General features: G+C 45.2%; 1 protein-coding gene across 5 annotated transcripts in view; it reads left to right on the top strand.

Moving 5' to 3' along the window:
• GNB1L (G protein subunit beta 1 like) overlaps positions 1 to 10,108 on the top strand; it is a 90,041-nt gene extending 79,933 nt beyond the window's left edge. For all 5 annotated transcript variants that reach the window (XM_081842843.1, XM_081842839.1, XM_081842841.1 and 2 more), the window contains one exon: positions 9,699 to 10,108. In XM_081842843.1, the coding sequence (XP_081698969.1) occupies positions 9,699 to 9,965 (267 nt within the window). In that variant the 3' untranslated portion in view covers positions 9,966 to 10,108. The remainder of the gene's footprint in view (positions 1 to 9,698) is intronic.
• The last annotated feature ends 7,426 nt before the right edge of the window (positions 10,109 to 17,534 follow it).

Genomic DNA, 17,534 nt, shown 5'->3' with positions numbered 1-17,534 from the left:
ATAATGGCCACAGAGTAATCTGTACATTGACAAAAGAGCCGGTCAATGCCAAGAGGTTAAGTCGTACTTAATTAGGGGCAGGACTCTCAAGCCTCCTGTTGCTGGATGGCCAAAGACGAGGCGCCCAGACGCTTAGAAGTAGAACATGTGAAAAGCTGGGATGAGTCATTTGCATAGTAGGCAGAGTCCTCAGAGTTATCTCTGTTGTTGGTTTTAATCCAAATTAAGTTCTAATCCTGCACATTAAGGGATCAATTTCCACTGATGTTCAGCGGCCTCAGACCTCATTTAACCCTTAAAAAAATGCAGATGCGGGGGGGGGGGGTTATGCCTGCCATGTGATGCCTCCCTGCAAGTGGAAAGATAGCATACAGCAAGCCTGATTCTTTGCCCATTTAAAATGTGGGTTGTTGGGGAGTTTGGGGGGTTGTTTGGGGGGTTGTTGTTATTGAAATAGAATAGAATAGAATAGAATAGAATAGAATAGAATAGAATAGAATAGAATAGAATAGAATAGAATAGAATAGAATAGAAATAGAAAAACTTTATTGTCGCTGTACCACTTGTTTACAGTGAGATTAAACTGTTGGGTTGGCCTATTGGGTTGTTTTTATTTTGATTATATATTTTGTGTTTTTATATTTTTATTTTTTCTGTGAACCACCCTGGACCTCTGGGTATAGGGCGGTATAATAATAATAATAATAATAATAATAATAATAATAATAATAATATCCTTGCTTCCCACATGCAAAGCTTTTTCGACGCAGAGTTAACATTTGGATATGCAGTTCTCCTCCCATGCATGTACACATACACAGCCATTCTGTGATGGGGCAGTCCATTGTTTCTCAAGGTTGGGCCTCCAGCTGTTGTTGGACTACAACTCCCATCACCCCAACCACTGGTCCTGCTAGCTAGGGATGATTGGAGTTGTAGTCCAACAACAGCTGAAGACAGTCGGCATAGACAGTGCTGAACCGATGGTCTGATGCAGCAATCAAGATATATTATGGTCAAAGACCAGACCACAGAAATTGCAATAATAACACATATATCCACACAGCACAAGGCAGCTGCCTCTAACTTCTTATTGCAGGCCCCACTAGTCACACAGCATCAGCAACTATAGAATGGGCTTGTCATCAGTATTATAATAGAATTAGTTATTGTTACTTGGAGCGAACTCTGGGCGTTTTTGCCAAGGCTGGTTCTGAAACATTCCCCACTTAGACTGAGGGATAGCTCAGTCAGTAGAGCATGTGACTCTTAATCTTAGGGTTGTGGGTTCGAGCCTCACGTTGGGCAAAATATTCCTGCCATGGCAGGGGGTTGGGCTGGATGACCCTCGCTGTCCCTTCCACCTCTACAATTCTATGCCATGGCAGGGAGTTGGGCTGGATGACCCTCGCTGTCCCTTCCACCTCTACAATTCTATGATTCATTGATTCAAGGCCATTCCGTCATCTTCACTTGCTGTCTCTCCAATGAAAGCATTAAGAGACTCACATCAGGTTATTTCCACCTATCCCCTCCCCTCTCTCTCTCTCTTTCCTATTGGATTAATAATACGAACCAGATGGGTTTTTTCCCCCTCAACATTCCACATCCCTGAGGTAATGGTGGTGATTGGAAAGCCACTCAGTGGCACGTTATTTTTACTCCCGATGCATTTTGGCGACTCCTCGCTCGGTAACCGGCTGTCCAAAGACGTGACGCAAGAGCGGCCCCGTTTGGGATGGCACCGGTCCAGTGTGCCGGTGAAGAGTTGGTGAAACGAGGCTCTCTTGTCTCCAGGAGGCTGTCCAAAATCTGTGCCGGGCACCATGGTGGGGAAGCTGCAAAGGAAAGTGGTTAGGCCAGGATAGTGTAATGAAGGGATAATGGGTTTGAGGCTGTTCTTTTCTTGCGGGGAGGAATCTCGGAGGCTTCCTCAGAAGACCAAGCATAGACCTGGAGGAGAAAACCGATTCATTTCACATTTGAAGGCGAACCTCGCCTCCGATCTGCAGCTTCCGAAATAATGTGCAATCCCAAAACTCAGCCCTCCTTTGAAATTTGCACTTCTCCAAATTGTGCAAAGCAGATCTCCAGCCAAGTTACGTGTAGGAAACTTTGCATATGCTCGGTTAAAGCATGCATGAAAGCACATTATATTAGAGAAAATCGCTTTGCAGAAATGTCTCTGCTAGGACAGATTCGCTCTGATACGCCGACAAGTTTTCACGATGGCATTGTTACTTGTAGAAAAATTGCAAACTGATGTGGAAATGTGGAGAGTTGAATTTAAGAGTGGAAAAGTCGAGAAACTGAAAGGTCCATCTATCCCTAGCCAAACATCATAGCTCATAATAAACTAGGGGCAAGGAAGGTAGTGCATATGACCTAATACCCTGAAATTTAGCATTTTAAAACAGTACATCTGTTTCTGTTATTTATTCGCTTTTTTACTGCATGTATGTCTGGTTATTTTAGACTTTATATTATTATGCATTGACACTATACATATACTGTATGTATATAAACATATTTAGACCTTTTTAAAAAAGTACTAAAACTCTATTTACATAACCAAACCTATGAAAGATCAGAATTGCCTTATCCACCAGATAAATAATTGACATTAAATTAAATGCCAGGTAAGTAAAAACCAACACCCCTAATAATAGGGCATTTAAATAATGCTTTAAATATCTAACCTTTTCATATTCAGTTCATTAGTCTCTTGCTATGTAAAGAGTCTCTAAGCAACTTACAGCATTTTTAAAAACTTTAAGGCATAACATAAAATTGAGGGAACAGTGCATTGCAATAAAAACTATACAAAAATCTATACCAAACAGCTCCAGTAAAACATCAGCCAAAAACAAAAACAAAACCTTAGCAGCAAAACATATCATCATAATCTATCCAATGCCTGGGGAGGGAAAGAGAGAGGTTTTTGCCTGGCACCAAAAATGCGTTGACAATAGCACCATGTGGACCTAAGAACTTACTTTATGTCCTTCCTCAGCTTATACAGAAATTCATTAACTTTTGATTGAATGAAATTATCCCAAATTTTCTGATGGAGGAGGAGAGACATCTCCCACCCCAAGAAAATGGAGTGGATGTTGTAGCTGCTATCAAGAAATAAGTGTGTGGTAAAGGGACCCCTAACCATTAGGTCCAGTCCCGGACAACTCTGGGGTTGCAGCGCTCGTCTCGCTTTATTGGCCAAGGGAGCCGGCGTACAGCTTCCGGGTCATGTGGCCAGCATGACTAAGCCGTTTCTGGAGAACCAGAGCAGCGCAAGGAAACGCCGTTTACCTTCCCGCCGTAGCGGTACCTATTTATCTACTTGTACTTCGTGCTTTCGAGCTGCTAGGTTGGCAGGAGCAGGGACCAAGCAACGGGAGCTCACCCCGTCACGGGGATTCGAACCGCCGACCTTCTGATCGGCAAGCCCTCGGCTCTGTGGTTTAACCCACAGTGCCACCCGCATCCCTATAAGTGTGTGGAACCTGTAACAAAACATTGCAGCATGTTCCTCTTCAAGGTTCCAGCCAGCTAGCCGTACCTTCTGTGAATGTAATGGGACTTAATTCTGATTTAACATATCTGCTGGTAATAAAGTACCTGTATAGGACTTAAATAGAATTCCAGTTCATGGTGATATTTTGCAGTAGCCAGTCATTGACCAAAATCATCCTGTTCTTTTTATCTGTTAAAGTGTCGTGAAAAAGTTCGGGGCAAGTAGCTACTATAAACAAACAAACAAACATTGCATTGCATTGCATTGCTTTGTAACAATTTGTTGGGTCTCTGAACCGTAATAAAGATTGATTGAACAAACAAACAAACAAACAAACACCTCAAGGGTGCCTACAGGCTCTTAACAGTTTTGCACAAGGGATTCAAGTGCCTTTCAAAAAAAAAAAATAGATTTGTGCAACCGAAGCAGATTAAAGCACCACAAACTCACTTTGCAAAATGGGGGCTTTGTGGTTAAGAGACTGATGAGGAAACGCACTGAAAAGTATGGCAGGATCAAATGATTAACGGGAAGACATAGAAGGCACCCTGCAAGCAAATCAAGATGACCGCACATTGTCACATAACCACCCTGCAAACAAATCCAAATGTTTGACCCAACCTTACGCCTGGTCCAACCTCTGCATAAGCTTTGCACAAGTAAATCAGGGCGAATGCTCTCCGAGGAGCAGGTAGAGCTGAGAAGCTACGACTTTCTTTTTTCAAAAAATCTCTGCACATGTTAAGCCTTCCAGCTCATCTCCTCGTAGGCCAAATCATCTCCCATCGTTTTTGTAACGCTTCAACCTGTCAGGCCGGACGTGACTGCCGTGGTTTGCGGAGTTCGAATTACTTTCCCATCTGTGCAGAAATGGAAGCGAAAAGGGTGTGATTCTCTTCCTTCTCTAGGGGGGTCCAATAGGTCAGTGGTCTTCAACGGGCTGGTTAGGACTCACTTCTAGACCGTGGCAGCAACATTATCGCCCTGCTCCTTTTCAGCCTTTTCTTGGTATCTGTCTGTCTCGAAAAGCAATGGAGTGCCCCTCCGGGGGTGAAGTCAAACAATAATGATACGATAATCTTTATTGTCACTGTCCCATACAGAACAACGAAATTGAAAAATCTACATCAGACATTCAAAAACCAACAAGCCTGCTATCCCAACTATCCCAGCCTGGTTAGCCCTTAAAAACTCTGATACCCCATAATTAAATACAATATACTCCCACAAAGACTACCTTAAAGGTAAAGGGACCCCTGACCATTAGGTCCAGTCATGGCCGACTCTGGGGTTATGGTGCTCATCTCGCTTTATTGGCCGAGGGAGCCGGCATACAGCTTCCGGGTCATGTGGCCAGCATGACTAAGCCGCTTCTGGCGAACTAGAGCAGCGCACGGAAACACCGTTTACCTTCTCGCCAGAGCGGTACCTATTTATCTACTTGCACTTTGACGTGCTTTCAAACTGCTAGGCTGGCAGGAGCACGGATCAAGCAACGGGAGCTCCCCCTGTCACGGGGATTCAAACCGCCAACCTTCCTATCAGCAAGTTCTAGGCTCTGTGGTTTAACCCACAGCGCCACTACCTTACACTGCATTTAAAACCAAAATCGCATTTGGATAGAAACTGTTTCTCAGACGGCTAGTCCTAGTCTTCTTCCTTCTTCCAGAAGGCAGAAGCTGAAAGAGATCATTTCCAGGGTGTGCACTATCCTGCACTATCTCTATTTCTATTTTATGATTCTATGTGGAATTTGCTGCCAAGGAGTGTGGTGGAGTCTCCTTCTTTGGAGGTCTTTAAGCAGAGGCTTGACAACCATATGTCAGGAGTGCTCTGATGGTGTTTCCTGCTTGGCAGGGGGTTGGACTCGATGGCCCTTGTGGTCTCTTCCAACTCTATGATTCTATGATTCTATTCTGCAGCTTTCTTATGGCACCTGGAAGCATAGATTTGATCCAAGGTGGGAAGAGTGCACTCAATTATTCTCTCCGCAGTCTTTACAACCTTGGACAGCATTGTTTTTTCCCTGACCGTGCAGCTCCCAAACTACACGCACAGAGTGCAAAATACACTCTCAACAGTACAATGGTAAAATGCCATCAACAGGTCTGCGTTAGCAGCACTGAAGTGACTTACCTGGGACGCAAACCTAGCCAGTGGGTGTGGAGGTCCTGGGCTGCCCATACCACAAGAGCCTACTCTCAGCCTTGCTGATGTGGTCCAAAGGAAAGAAGAGCAATACATTTGGCACCAGCTGGGCTGCAGGAGTTGCCGGAAGGAGGCGTATGAGGCGCCACCCAACCATCTTAGGGACTTCATTCCGGATTTGTGCAGGGTTTACTCCTTAGCTTTTTCAACTATGCTAAAAATACACCTAACAGGATAAATCCAGTGTTAGCCATACAGGTGTGGCGAACCTCCTTGGTCATTGGCCATGCTTGCCGGGGCTGATGGGAGTTGTAGTTCAGCAACACCTGGAGGTGCCAAAGGTCTCCTACACCTGGTACATACAGAGAATTGGAAATTGCTCATGGTGCCTGGAAGCTGATGAGTAACATTTGGGAGCTGCATAATTTAAAGTTACCAGACGTCCCCGTTTCCCGGGGACAGTCCCCAGATTTACAAATAAGTCCACATACAAAATCAATTGAAGTTGAAGTGTGTCCCTGGATTCATTGAAAAGAAATCTGGTAACCTTAGTTTAACTATGACAAAGTTATCGGCTTATCGGAAGCCCAGTAGCAAAGGCAGAGGAAAGGGTAGATAACATCGAATCCTCTTGTTATTTATATGTCCAGAATTTCTGTAGCCTGGTGTACTGATTTCATTTAGTTTTCCTTACGATGTTTTAATGATACTGTTTTATGTATTTTAAAAGAAAAATGCCACACTAAGTTCTCAACCCTCACTGGCTCCCGATTTCAGGCTGCAGGGAAATAGCCTCCAAAATAGCAATTACATTCCGTTTTTTATTTATGTAAGCGTTTTCACCCCACCTTTTTAAATTCACAAAGAATTTATGATGAAGTATTAAGTTATAGCAGTAAGACAATTGTCAAGCCACACTAAAGAAATACTCAGTCAATAAACACAGGACACAACAAAATGGAGCGTAGGGGGGGGGGAGTGAAAGTTACAGGCAGCAGAACTAAATTCTCCAAATTCCAGTTCATGGAAAGCATGAGCTGGGGGAAAAACCTTGTGTGTAAGCTTGCAGGGCCTACCCCCCAAGGTTTGCAGAAATTCAAAAAATCTTTAAGGGGGGGGGTGGATCCCTAAGAGGCCACACAACCTTAAAAAAATAGCCCAGTGAAGACTGAGCATGCTCAGTGGTCACAGAAGGGTGATGGGAAATGGAGTTTTCCAGAGGAGGGCATGGCTGGCTGGCTTGCTGCATCCTAAACAAGAACACGGCATACTGCAATGTCTTGTTTCAGACCCCATTTGTTTTTATTTCAGCTTTCCACAAGAAAACAACCAACTTCTTCCTTTTCTCTTCTTTTGATAACAATTTATTGATTTTCCAAGAATAACAAAACTGTAATGGTTCTAGGGGTTGCTCGTGCGTAAGCCGGTGCTTATCTCCCCAGCGGGGTGCAAACACCTGGCTGGGTTGCCTAAGTGAACCTTTTCTGTCCGGACAGCCACTCACCCATGGCTGACTCAGTCGCTGGCAGAATCCGTCTGTGGGCGTTTCTTAAACTTCTTCCAGCAAAGAAGCTCTTTGACGCCTAGTCTCCTCCTACTCTCTCTGCGCGAAAGCCTTCTGCGCAAGGAGGGCGTGGGCAGCGGAGGACCCCTACTCTCCCCGCTGGTCCCAGGCAAGGAGTCATGGGACCACCTCGCCGCTTCCCCCATCTGCCCCCCTTCTCCACTGGTGCTACGCTGATTCTCTTCCCCAGAAGATGGGCTGCTCCTCCCGATCCCTGGACGCTCTCTGGAATCCCTCTGGCTTTTGCTCTCTCCCTCCGGCACTGATGGCAGTTCCCTGACAAAAACTAAACAGAAAAGAAAAGAAAAATTTCATAACCAAATTAAACCATACATTTTTGGTTGACTTCCCTCCACTCCCCCTCTTGGTTCCATTATAATATACTAGTTTATGCATGTCCATAAAACCTTATATACCTAACAATCCAATTTTAAAACCTTCTCCAACCAATTTCAAAGAAACTCCTCTCTCCTACCCCTTGCCTGGCTCGAATTCGTTTTCTTCCCATGATAACGAAGACCCTCTTTACTCCACATCAGGAAAGGAATGCTCTGTGAAAGGAGGAGAAGCATGGGCAGGTGGGGAGGAGAGAAGCGAGAGTATAGAAGCATTCAGAAAGCAGATGGGGGAAAGTTCTTCTCCTCTCATAACACTAGAACTTGTAGGCATCCAAGGAAGCTGAACGCTGGACAGTTCAGGACAGATAAAAGAAAGTACTGAAGCCAAGAAGCATATAGTTAAACTACCCGCAAGAGGCAGATGACTACCAACTAGATGGACCATTGGCCTGATCCAGCGGGCTCTTCTTATATTCTTACAAGAATGGTAGTGGGAGACGCCTCTTGTGCAGCTTTCTCACATTTGGTCTCCTTCGCTGAAGCCAAAGGGTGTCAGATTTTCCAGGGCTGCTTCTATATTTGTTGCAGAGAAGGGCTGCCCAGACGATCAAGGGGCTCGGAAACTGAGCCATATGAGGAACGGTCGAGGGAGCTGGATATGTTTCACTTGGTAAAGAGGAGACTGGGAGGAGATACAATTTGTTGTTGTTTAGTCGTGTCCGGCTCTTCGTGACTCCATGGACCAGAGCACACCAGGCACTCCTGTCTTCTGCGGCCTCCCGCAGTTTGGTCAAACTCATGCTGGTAGCTTTGAGAACACTGTCCCACCACCTCGTCCTCTGTCGTCCCCTTCTCCTTGTGCCCTCCATCTTTCCCAACATTTCGAGGGAGTCTTCTCTTCTCATGAGGTGGCCAAAGTATTGGCGCCTCAGCTTCAGGATCTGTCCTTCCAGTGAGCACTCAGGGCTGATTTCCTTCAGAATGGAGAGGTTTGATCTTCTTGCAGTCCATGGAACTCTCAAGAGTCTCCTCCAGCACCAGAATTCAAAAGCATCAATTCTTCGGCGATCAGCCTTCTTTATGGTCCATCTCTCACTTCCATACATCACTACTGGGAAAACCATAGCTTTAACTATACAGACCTTTGTCGGCAAGGTGATACGATCTTCAAATATCTAAAGGGCTGTTGCTTGGAAGAGGGAGCAAACTTGTTTTCTGCTGTGCCGGAGGGTAGGACCTGAAGCAATGGCGGTTTGAATCCCTGTGACAGGGTGAGCTCCCGTTGCTCAGTCCCAGCTCCTGCCAACCTAGCAGTTTGAAAGCACGTCAAAGTGCAAGTGGATAAATAGGTATCGCTCTGGCGGGAAGGTAAACGGTGTTTCCGTGCGCTGCTCTGGTTCACCAGAAGCAGCTTAGTCATGCTGGCAACATGACCCGGAAGCTGTACGCCGGCTCCCTCAGCCAGTAAAGCGAGATGAGCGCCGCAACCCCAGAGTCGGCCATGACTGGACTTAATGGTCAGGGGTCCCTTTACCTTTATCTTTAAGAGCTGTTTGACAATGGAATGGACCCTCTTGGAAGGTGGTAGACTCACCTACCTTGGAGGCTTTTAAATAGGCTGGGTGGCCATTTGTCTGGGATTCTTCATCTGTGATTCCTTCATAGTAGGGGGTTGGAGGAGAAGACCCTTAGGGTCCCTTTCAACCCTACAGTTCTGTGGTACTTTGAGTGCAGTAACAAATCATTCTCCAGGGTCCTCGGCTTTGGCTTGGAATCAGTTTGATTCTCCCCCCCCCTTCTTTTTTCCTTTTTCCTTTCTTTTTTCTGGCCTATGTAGGACCAGTCTGGATAGTTAGGCTTGGTGAAGACTTGACGTTTTTATCCCCAAAAAAGTTTTTGATTGAGTTTCCACTGAAATGAGGTTGCATTTTAATGTTTTAATGTTGTATTTTAATCTTGTTTTTTAAGCTGTATTTCAATCAATTGTTTTTATATTTGGCGTTAGCCGCCCTGAGCCCGGTCTTGGCTGGGGAGGGTATAAATAATTATAATTATAATTATAATTATAATTATAATTATTATTATTATTATTATTATTATTATTATTATTATTATTTCCCCCTTCTTTTCTCAGCTCCGACAAACGTATGAACTCACCAATCCCGGGATCGCCGAGGTGACCCTCCGCCAAGACAAGAAAATCCTGGCGACTGCCGGCTGGGATTACCGCATCCGCCTCTTTGGCTGGAAGAAGATGAAGCCTTTGGCCGTCCTGGACTACCACACGGCAGCAGTCCACTGCGTAGCCTTTTCGGACCACAGCCAGCCCCAGGAGAGACTGATGGCGGCTGGCTCCAAAGATCACCGCATCAGCGTCTGGTCGATATATAATCAAACATGAAACGGGTTTGGAGCCGAAGAAGGAAGACAGGGCAGAAGTTTGCAATTTAGAGTTAAAGGGCAAGTCAGGGCAAGGCGAGAGGAAGAATAGAGGATACCCATCTCAGCAGGACTTCAGGACACACAATCCCACTTAGCAGAAGGAGGCAAAAATCAATGGTGTTTTTAATAAAAATTAAAAAAGGATTTGTATTTGTATTTATTTAAATCAGATTTTTTTTTCGAATCAATTTTTTGATTTAAATTGGATTTTTAAAATAAAATGCTTTTGGAGGAAAAATCTTTCTAAAGATAGTTTTCTGTTTAAGTTACATGATGGTCCAAAGGCTATTCATCAGGAAATAAGGATTTGTTTTACGTTTTTCATATGTGCTGAACTCAGTCTAAGTTATGTGGTGTTTTGAGAATCCTTGGGCAATATGTCCTCTGACTCCCCTCCTTCTCCTCGCTGCCTTCCCCACCACTTGGGTAGAATCTAGACACTTATAAAAAAATGTGGAAGTGCTTTTTAAAAAATGTTTTGAAAAATATATTGAATTTGCCATAGCTCACCACCACCATCTGGTGTCACCTTTGTATAACGCACTTTACAACAACACGCTTAAAACCTTTTATTTACAGCTGAGTCCTTGCTCTCTGCTGCTATAGGGCAAGCTGAGCTGGTGCCTGTTGCTCCTTCTACTCTAGAGCAGGGGCCAGTAGTGGAGGGCCCTGCCTAGGCCTGGGGCCTCAGCAGGGGCCCAACAATACTAGTTTCCATGCCGGCCGACCTACATTCCTGTGAGTAAGCCCCATTGAACAAAATGGGGACTTCTCTCTGAATAAGCTTGTGCTGTGAACCAGGAAAGTGAGGTTCTTGCCATAGTTTGTGATTGTTCTGCCCACCTGGACCAATATATAGCAGTTTGAAGGAGTGAGGGACTGCAGGCAATGTCTTGGAAGGTGGGAGGTAGATAGATAGATAGATAGATAGATAGATAGATAGATAGAGGGCCAGATTTAGGTCTGATGAGGCCCATAGCTACTGAAGGTAATGGGGCCCTTTATATGTCCAGCTGTCCATTGTCAGCAACAAATTACTGCTGCTTTTTGTGTTGAATATATGCTATATGGTAATTTATGGACCTAATGGGTATCTACCTAAGGGGGGACGCCCTCCCTTCAGATGTGAAGGAAATAAGCAGCTATCTTCTATTTAAAAGACATCTGAAGGCAGCCCTGTTTAGGGAAGTTTTTAATTTTTTAATGCTGTATTGTTTTTAATACTTGTTTGTGAGCCGCCCAGAGTGGCTGGGGAAACTCAGCCAGATGGGTGGGGTACAAATAAATTATTATTATTATTATTATTATTATTATTATTATTATTATTATTATTATTATATCTAGAGCCATTTGCACATAATAGGAGCCTACACAACACAAAACACCACTGCTGTATATAGGTTTTAATTTATTTGTTTTTTTATCTCATATTTTGGAAATGTACATCCAGTTTGTTTTTCCCTTTAAATTTTTTGGGGGGCCCCAAGGGAGTGGGGCCCTAAGCTATAGCTTGTTTAGATTATATGTAAATCCGGCACTGGATGGATAGATAGATAGATAGATAGATAGATAGATAGATAGAAGTGGTGCTTCAGGTTAAGAACAGTTTCAGGTTAAGCACGGACCTCCGGAACGAATTAAGTACTTAACCCGAGGTACCACTAGATAGATAGATAGATAGATAGATAGATAGATAGATAGATAGATAGATAGATAGATAGATGATAGATAGATGATAGATAGATAGATAGATAGATAGATAGATAGATAGATAGATAATAGATAGATAGATAGATAGATAGATAGATAGATAGATAGATAGATAGATAGATATGGATGTATTATATAATAGAAATATGTGGGGCAAGACCCAACCCAATGAATTCAAATTACAGGAAAGGAGATTCCAATGAAGCATTAGGAAGATCTTTGTGATGGTAAGAGCTGTTCAAAGGTGAAACCGACTCCCTCGGATGGCGGTGGGAGGTGTTTCGGCATCTGTGGCCACCTGTCAGGGATTCTCTAGGCCTGATTTCTGCATTGCATGGGATTGGACTAGATGACCCTTGGCTCCCAGCTCTACAACTCTATGATTCTCTCTCTATGCAGAATGTCCTTTTGCAACATTTACTCTCCACGACACTTGTGATCCCCCTCTCTTTCCCCGCTTTTGCCTCTCCCTTTACAGTCTTAATAGGGCCGCCTTTAATATGTTCACACTCCTGTCAGGTTTTCAAACTTTTAAATCGGCCAAGAATGTGGCAAGGGACAGCCTCTGGCATTTGTGGATTGCATGGTCTCCTGTCACCCTGAGCTTTGCAATTAATCAAGAGAAGGGAAAGAGAGAGAGAGAGAGAGAGATGCTTTTGCCCAAGCCACAGTCTCTGCTTGCAAAGCTGTGTTTAAGAACCGTTTCAGAGCCGCTGTTAAATCCTTCCCCCTGTAGACCAGCTCTAGCAGGAGGATTTAACTTGCCAATCCAATTAATGCCTTTCTCCTTGGAGACTTTGGCATACTTTTTCAGTGTGGAGAATCAGGCAAGTTTGGGGCGCATAATTCCCATTCCACGATCACGGAAGCAAGAAGAGAAGATCTTCCTGCCTGTCTGACCTGGGGCAGCCAACCCCCGTTTTAATTTCTGCCGTTGCTTAATGATTTGCCTTTTAACCCAGTTGGTGGATTCAGCTTTGGTTAAATGGGTGTGCTTCCACACGCCCTCTGTGTCAGCACCTTTCTTGAGAGGCTGGACACAGTTTTGAGATGGCAGCATCAGAAGCAAAGCCCTGCCGTGCCTTGGTAGAAGGAAAGGGCCATCTTTCGGGGCAGAGAGTGGAGCACCCCGTGGCCATTCAGATTTCTTGGACTACAAATCCCATCATCCATGCTGTCTGGGGCTGATAAGCGTTGGAATCTAACAGCAGCCAGAGGGCCAAACCTCTCCAGCCTTGTTCAAATTGTATGTCACTCCTTTTCGCAACACCTAATCTCAAAATAATAATCGTGACAAAAAGTGTCCCCTTAATTCTCAAAACCTCCCATTAAAACTGACCACAATGGCTAAAGCTTTTAGATGATATTCTGTTTTATCTGGTCAAATCTTACAGCCCAAAGATACGGTTATTCCTAGGCACCCCTCTGTCTATCCTCTAAAGAAGGAATGTTTTGATTTGTTTTTAGACCTTTTCTGCTGAGATTTCTGCAGAGGAGAAATGATAGCTTCCCCCTAGAAAACAATTCAGGTATCCAAGATTTCAATGTAGCCGTGATGGGAGAGCCGTGTTTCCACTAAAAAACAAACAACCCAGAACGTCACAGCAGAGATAGGGCTTATTTCATACTCCCCAAAGATGTGATCCTCCTCCCCCTCAAGTTTCTAAATAATCTTAAAAGAATTACTCTGCTAATTCCTACGTACATAAAGTCCATCATTATTGTGCTCATGTTTCAAGAGTGGCTGGGGAAACCCAGCCAGATGGGCGGGGTACGAATAAATTATTATTATTATTATTATTATTATTATTATTATTATTATTATTATTATTTGGGGTGTGGCTAAAAGCTCTTCATCCAGTAGATCAGAATCTCAAAGCCATCCCAGGTGGGTCATGGCAAAGCTGTTGCCACCATGTTGATCTCTGGCTAAGGCTTGTCAGACAAAGGAATTGCTGTCTGGGGAATCTCTGTGAAAATGGGGTCCATGTTGCAAGTTGGGAGTCGGTGGTGGGTCTTGGGCCTGGACCCAGTTGAAGGCCACCTATGGATGGACCAAGCTGGCCTTTGCCATGCCCCTGCGCTCTAGCCGCGAGGCAGCCAATGCAGCCACCTTGGTCCTCCAGCCAGTTACAGCCACGTCCCAACGTGATTTCCAGCAACTCGTATTCAAGGTCTTCCTGGAAGTAGGTGTGGAGACTGCCTTGGCTCACCTGCCTAATGGCAGAAGCAAGAGTGTGCTGCCCTTCAGTTCAATCTGTCCCTATATCCAATCTGTGAACTGGTCTGGCTGGGGATTGTCTGCAACTCTCGAGACCTGCACTTCCACATCTCCTGCAACTTTGCAAGTGATGCCCCAACTGGGTCATACGGTGCAGCTGCTTGCAAAGGCGTTTTGTTTTTCGCTTGACTCCCCTCCCCACCCCCAGATGGGAAATTAAAGGAGAGAGAGCATGAGCCGCCTGGGGCCATTGGAGTCATTTATTTCAATTACTTCACAGTTTCCAACCTGCCCTTGCTCCTCGTGCTCAGCTTGAGTAGCATCTTGAGGCAGATTAAGATTTTTAAATTATTACACAGACACACGGAAGAATTAAAGACTGAAAGATTGGGACAGGTTTTAAAAAGGACTTCTTCTTTTTTGTAAAAAAAATTTGGGGGGGGGGCGGTTCAAATTAGAATTTTACAATCACATATCAACATACAATAGAGAAACAAGATTCCACAAAATCTCCTTCCTCCCCTTTCTGGGTCCTGTTGTTAGTCCTTTCCTCCTGCATCTTTTATAACAATCCAAATCTTTTGCATCTCCCTTATGTCCAAAATTCACCATTAAACTACAAGTGTTATTCCAATCCCACTAACGATTTTAGCTGTTTACAATGGTTTTTAAGATTATAAATTTCCCCCATTCCGTATAAAAATTTTGGTCTTCCTGTTTTCTGATTCTTCCGGTCATTTTTTGCCGTTTCGGCATAATCCATCAACTTGATCTGCCGGGAGTTTTTCTTCATCCCATAAAAAGGACTTCTTCATGCAGAGCAAAATTAAACTGTGGAACTCGCTCACACAGGAGGCAGTGAAGACTACCAGCTAGGATGGCTTTAAAAGAGGATTCGTAGTCTATTGATGGACTATTTGTAGTCTAACATGAAATTTATTATGGTCAGAGACCAACTTGAGAAGCACAAATGGAACTACAATCCCAATAGCAAAACAAACATTTAAAACAATATACAACAATAGATTTTAAGTTTAAAAGTGTGATAGGCATATAAATACATAAAAACTTTAAAATAGAGTACGTTAGAGAAATGACCCAAAGTCGCCTGTGGATCCGGGTTTGAGAAACAAACTAGATTGAATCGGGGGATAGTCTGTGCCTACAGATCTGTGCGCAGAATCTGGCGACAATCCGGGTCATCTTGTGGTCTTTGCCTAACAGGAGAAGATCGAATTATTGCTTTACCGGGAGGTCAGTAAGCATCACCAGCAGATGGTCAGTGAAGAAGAAGAAGAGTTTGGATTTGATATCCCGCCTTTCACTCCTCTTAAGGAGTCTCAAAGTGGCTAACATTCTCCTTTCCCTTCCTCCCCCACAACAAACACTCTGTGAGGTGAGTGGGGCTGAGAGACTTCAGAGAAGTGTGACTGGCCCAAGGTCACTTAGCAGCTGCATGTGGAGGAGCGGGGAAGCGAACCCAGTTCACCAGGTTACGAGTCCACTGCTCTTAACCACTACACCACACTGGCTCTCACTGCTTTCTCTACGTGCCTTATCGTGAAAGGGACATCTAAAAGGGACATCTAGTAACGTCTTGGCCCGTACTGGCCCTGCTGTGGAACAGGCCCCACTGGCCCTCAGTGGTAAAGGCCAGGAGCACCTTAGTCATAAGCTGAAGCTGGAGACATCTGCTTCGGACCCTCTCCTGACTGGAAACAGGTTCCTTTTGGGAGCACAGTCTTCCCTGAGCCTGGGCAATGGGAGCCCACATTCTCTCAATGCCAGCTGCCTCTCCAGCTCCCTTACCAACGGCATGATCAGCCCTTCCAACGACATCTCAGCACTCCGGAGAAGCCCACAGAGCGGGGAGTCCCAGTACCAGGTACTTCAGAGTCCCTTCCTTGCCAGGAATGGCATCTCCTCTGCCCCTTCTTCCTCCATCTTCCTCCATCCCATGCAAGGAACCTCACAAATAAGCGTTTTCTCTCTCTCTTTTCTACAGGGGAGTCCATGGGCATATTCCCGAGAGAGCTCCGCCCACGCCCAGCGCATCACCAAGGCTAAGTGGGAATTCTTCTATGGCTCCCTGGACCCTCCTGGAACAGGTAATGGGCTCGATGAAAGTACTGGTAGGGGAGAGCATGGGGAGAGCGTTTGCATGTATGGAAATCAGGCATCTCTTCAGCATTCGACCCTCAAAAATGGTGTCCTGGCTCAGGTTCCACATGCTGTGGTGGATGCAGTCACAGCAGGGGGGCATTTTGATGCTGTGGTTTCCTACTGTGGTCATATGGGACTTTTTTAAAGGATGCTTCCAACACTGGTGAGGCCAGAGCCAAGCTTCTGGCAAGTGTAAAAGCGCTTCTTGCATTTTTTTGGATACAAGAAAAAAGAGATATGCTGCTGGTGCAGCTATATATCTCTCGATTTCTTATTTGTAGTCTATACTCTGCCTCCACAGATGAAGACAAACCTGCTTCTGAATCCCCAGGAAGGGAGAGGCCTCTTGTGTTCGAATCCTGATTTCAGGTTTCCCATCTAGTGGGCCACTGTGAGAACAGGATGCTAGACAACAACAACAACAACAACAACAACAATAATAATAATTTTTATTTATACCCCGCCCTCCCCAGCCAAGGCCGGGCTCAGAGCAGCTTACAAGCAGTAATAAAAACAAGTTGAATGATTACAACTTAAAAACAAAATCAAAATGCAACATTAAAATATTGAAACATTAAAATATTAAAATGTAGCCTCATTGCAGGAGGAGAAGGAAAGGAAAAAAGAAAGAGAGGGAGGGAATCAAATTGGCTCCAAGCCAAAGGCCAGGCGGAACAACTCTGTCTTACAGGCCCTGCGGAAAGAAATCAGATCCTGCAGGGCCCTGGTCTCAAGAGACAGAGCGTTCCACCAGGCCGGAGCCAGAGATGAAAAGGCCCTGGCTCTGGTTGAAGCTAATCTAACTTCCTTAGGGACCGGGACTACTAGGGTGTTGCTATTTATGGACCTTGAGGCTCTCCATGGGGCAGACCGGGAGAGGCGGTCCCGTAGGTACAAGGGTCCTAGGCTGTGAAGGGCTTTAAAGGTCAAAAGCAGCACCTTAAATCTGACCCTGTACTCCACCGGGAGCCAGTGCAGCTTGAAAAGCACTGGGTGAATATGCTCCCATGGCAGAGACCCCGTGAGGAGCCTCGCTGCAGCATTCTGCACCCGCTGGAGTTTCTGGGACAGCTTCAAGGGCAGCCCCGCGTAGAGCGAATTACAGTAGTCAAGCCCGGAGATGACCGTCACATGGATGACTGTGGCCAGGGCGGGGCGGGAAAGGGGCCATTGGCCTCATCCAGCAGGACTCTTCTTGTATTCTTAGGCCTAAAAGTGATTATGGTGCATTTAATATAAACTAAACAAAGGCACGGGATGCGGGCGGCGCTGTGGGTAAAACCTCAGCGCCTAGGACTTGCCGATCGCATGGTCGGCGGTTCGAATCCCCGCGGCGGGGTGCACTCCCGTCGCTCGGTCCCAGCGCCTGCCAACCTAGCAGTTCGAAAGCACCCCCAAGTGCAAGTAGATAAATAGGGACCGCTTACCAGCGGG

The sequence above is a fragment of the Podarcis erhardii genome, assembly GCF_964252035.2.
Source record: "Podarcis erhardii genome assembly, chromosome: 15".
In the NCBI taxonomy this organism is placed as follows: domain Eukaryota; kingdom Metazoa; phylum Chordata; class Lepidosauria; order Squamata; family Lacertidae; genus Podarcis; species Podarcis erhardii.
This window is presented reverse-complemented; position numbering and strand designations above follow the sequence as displayed.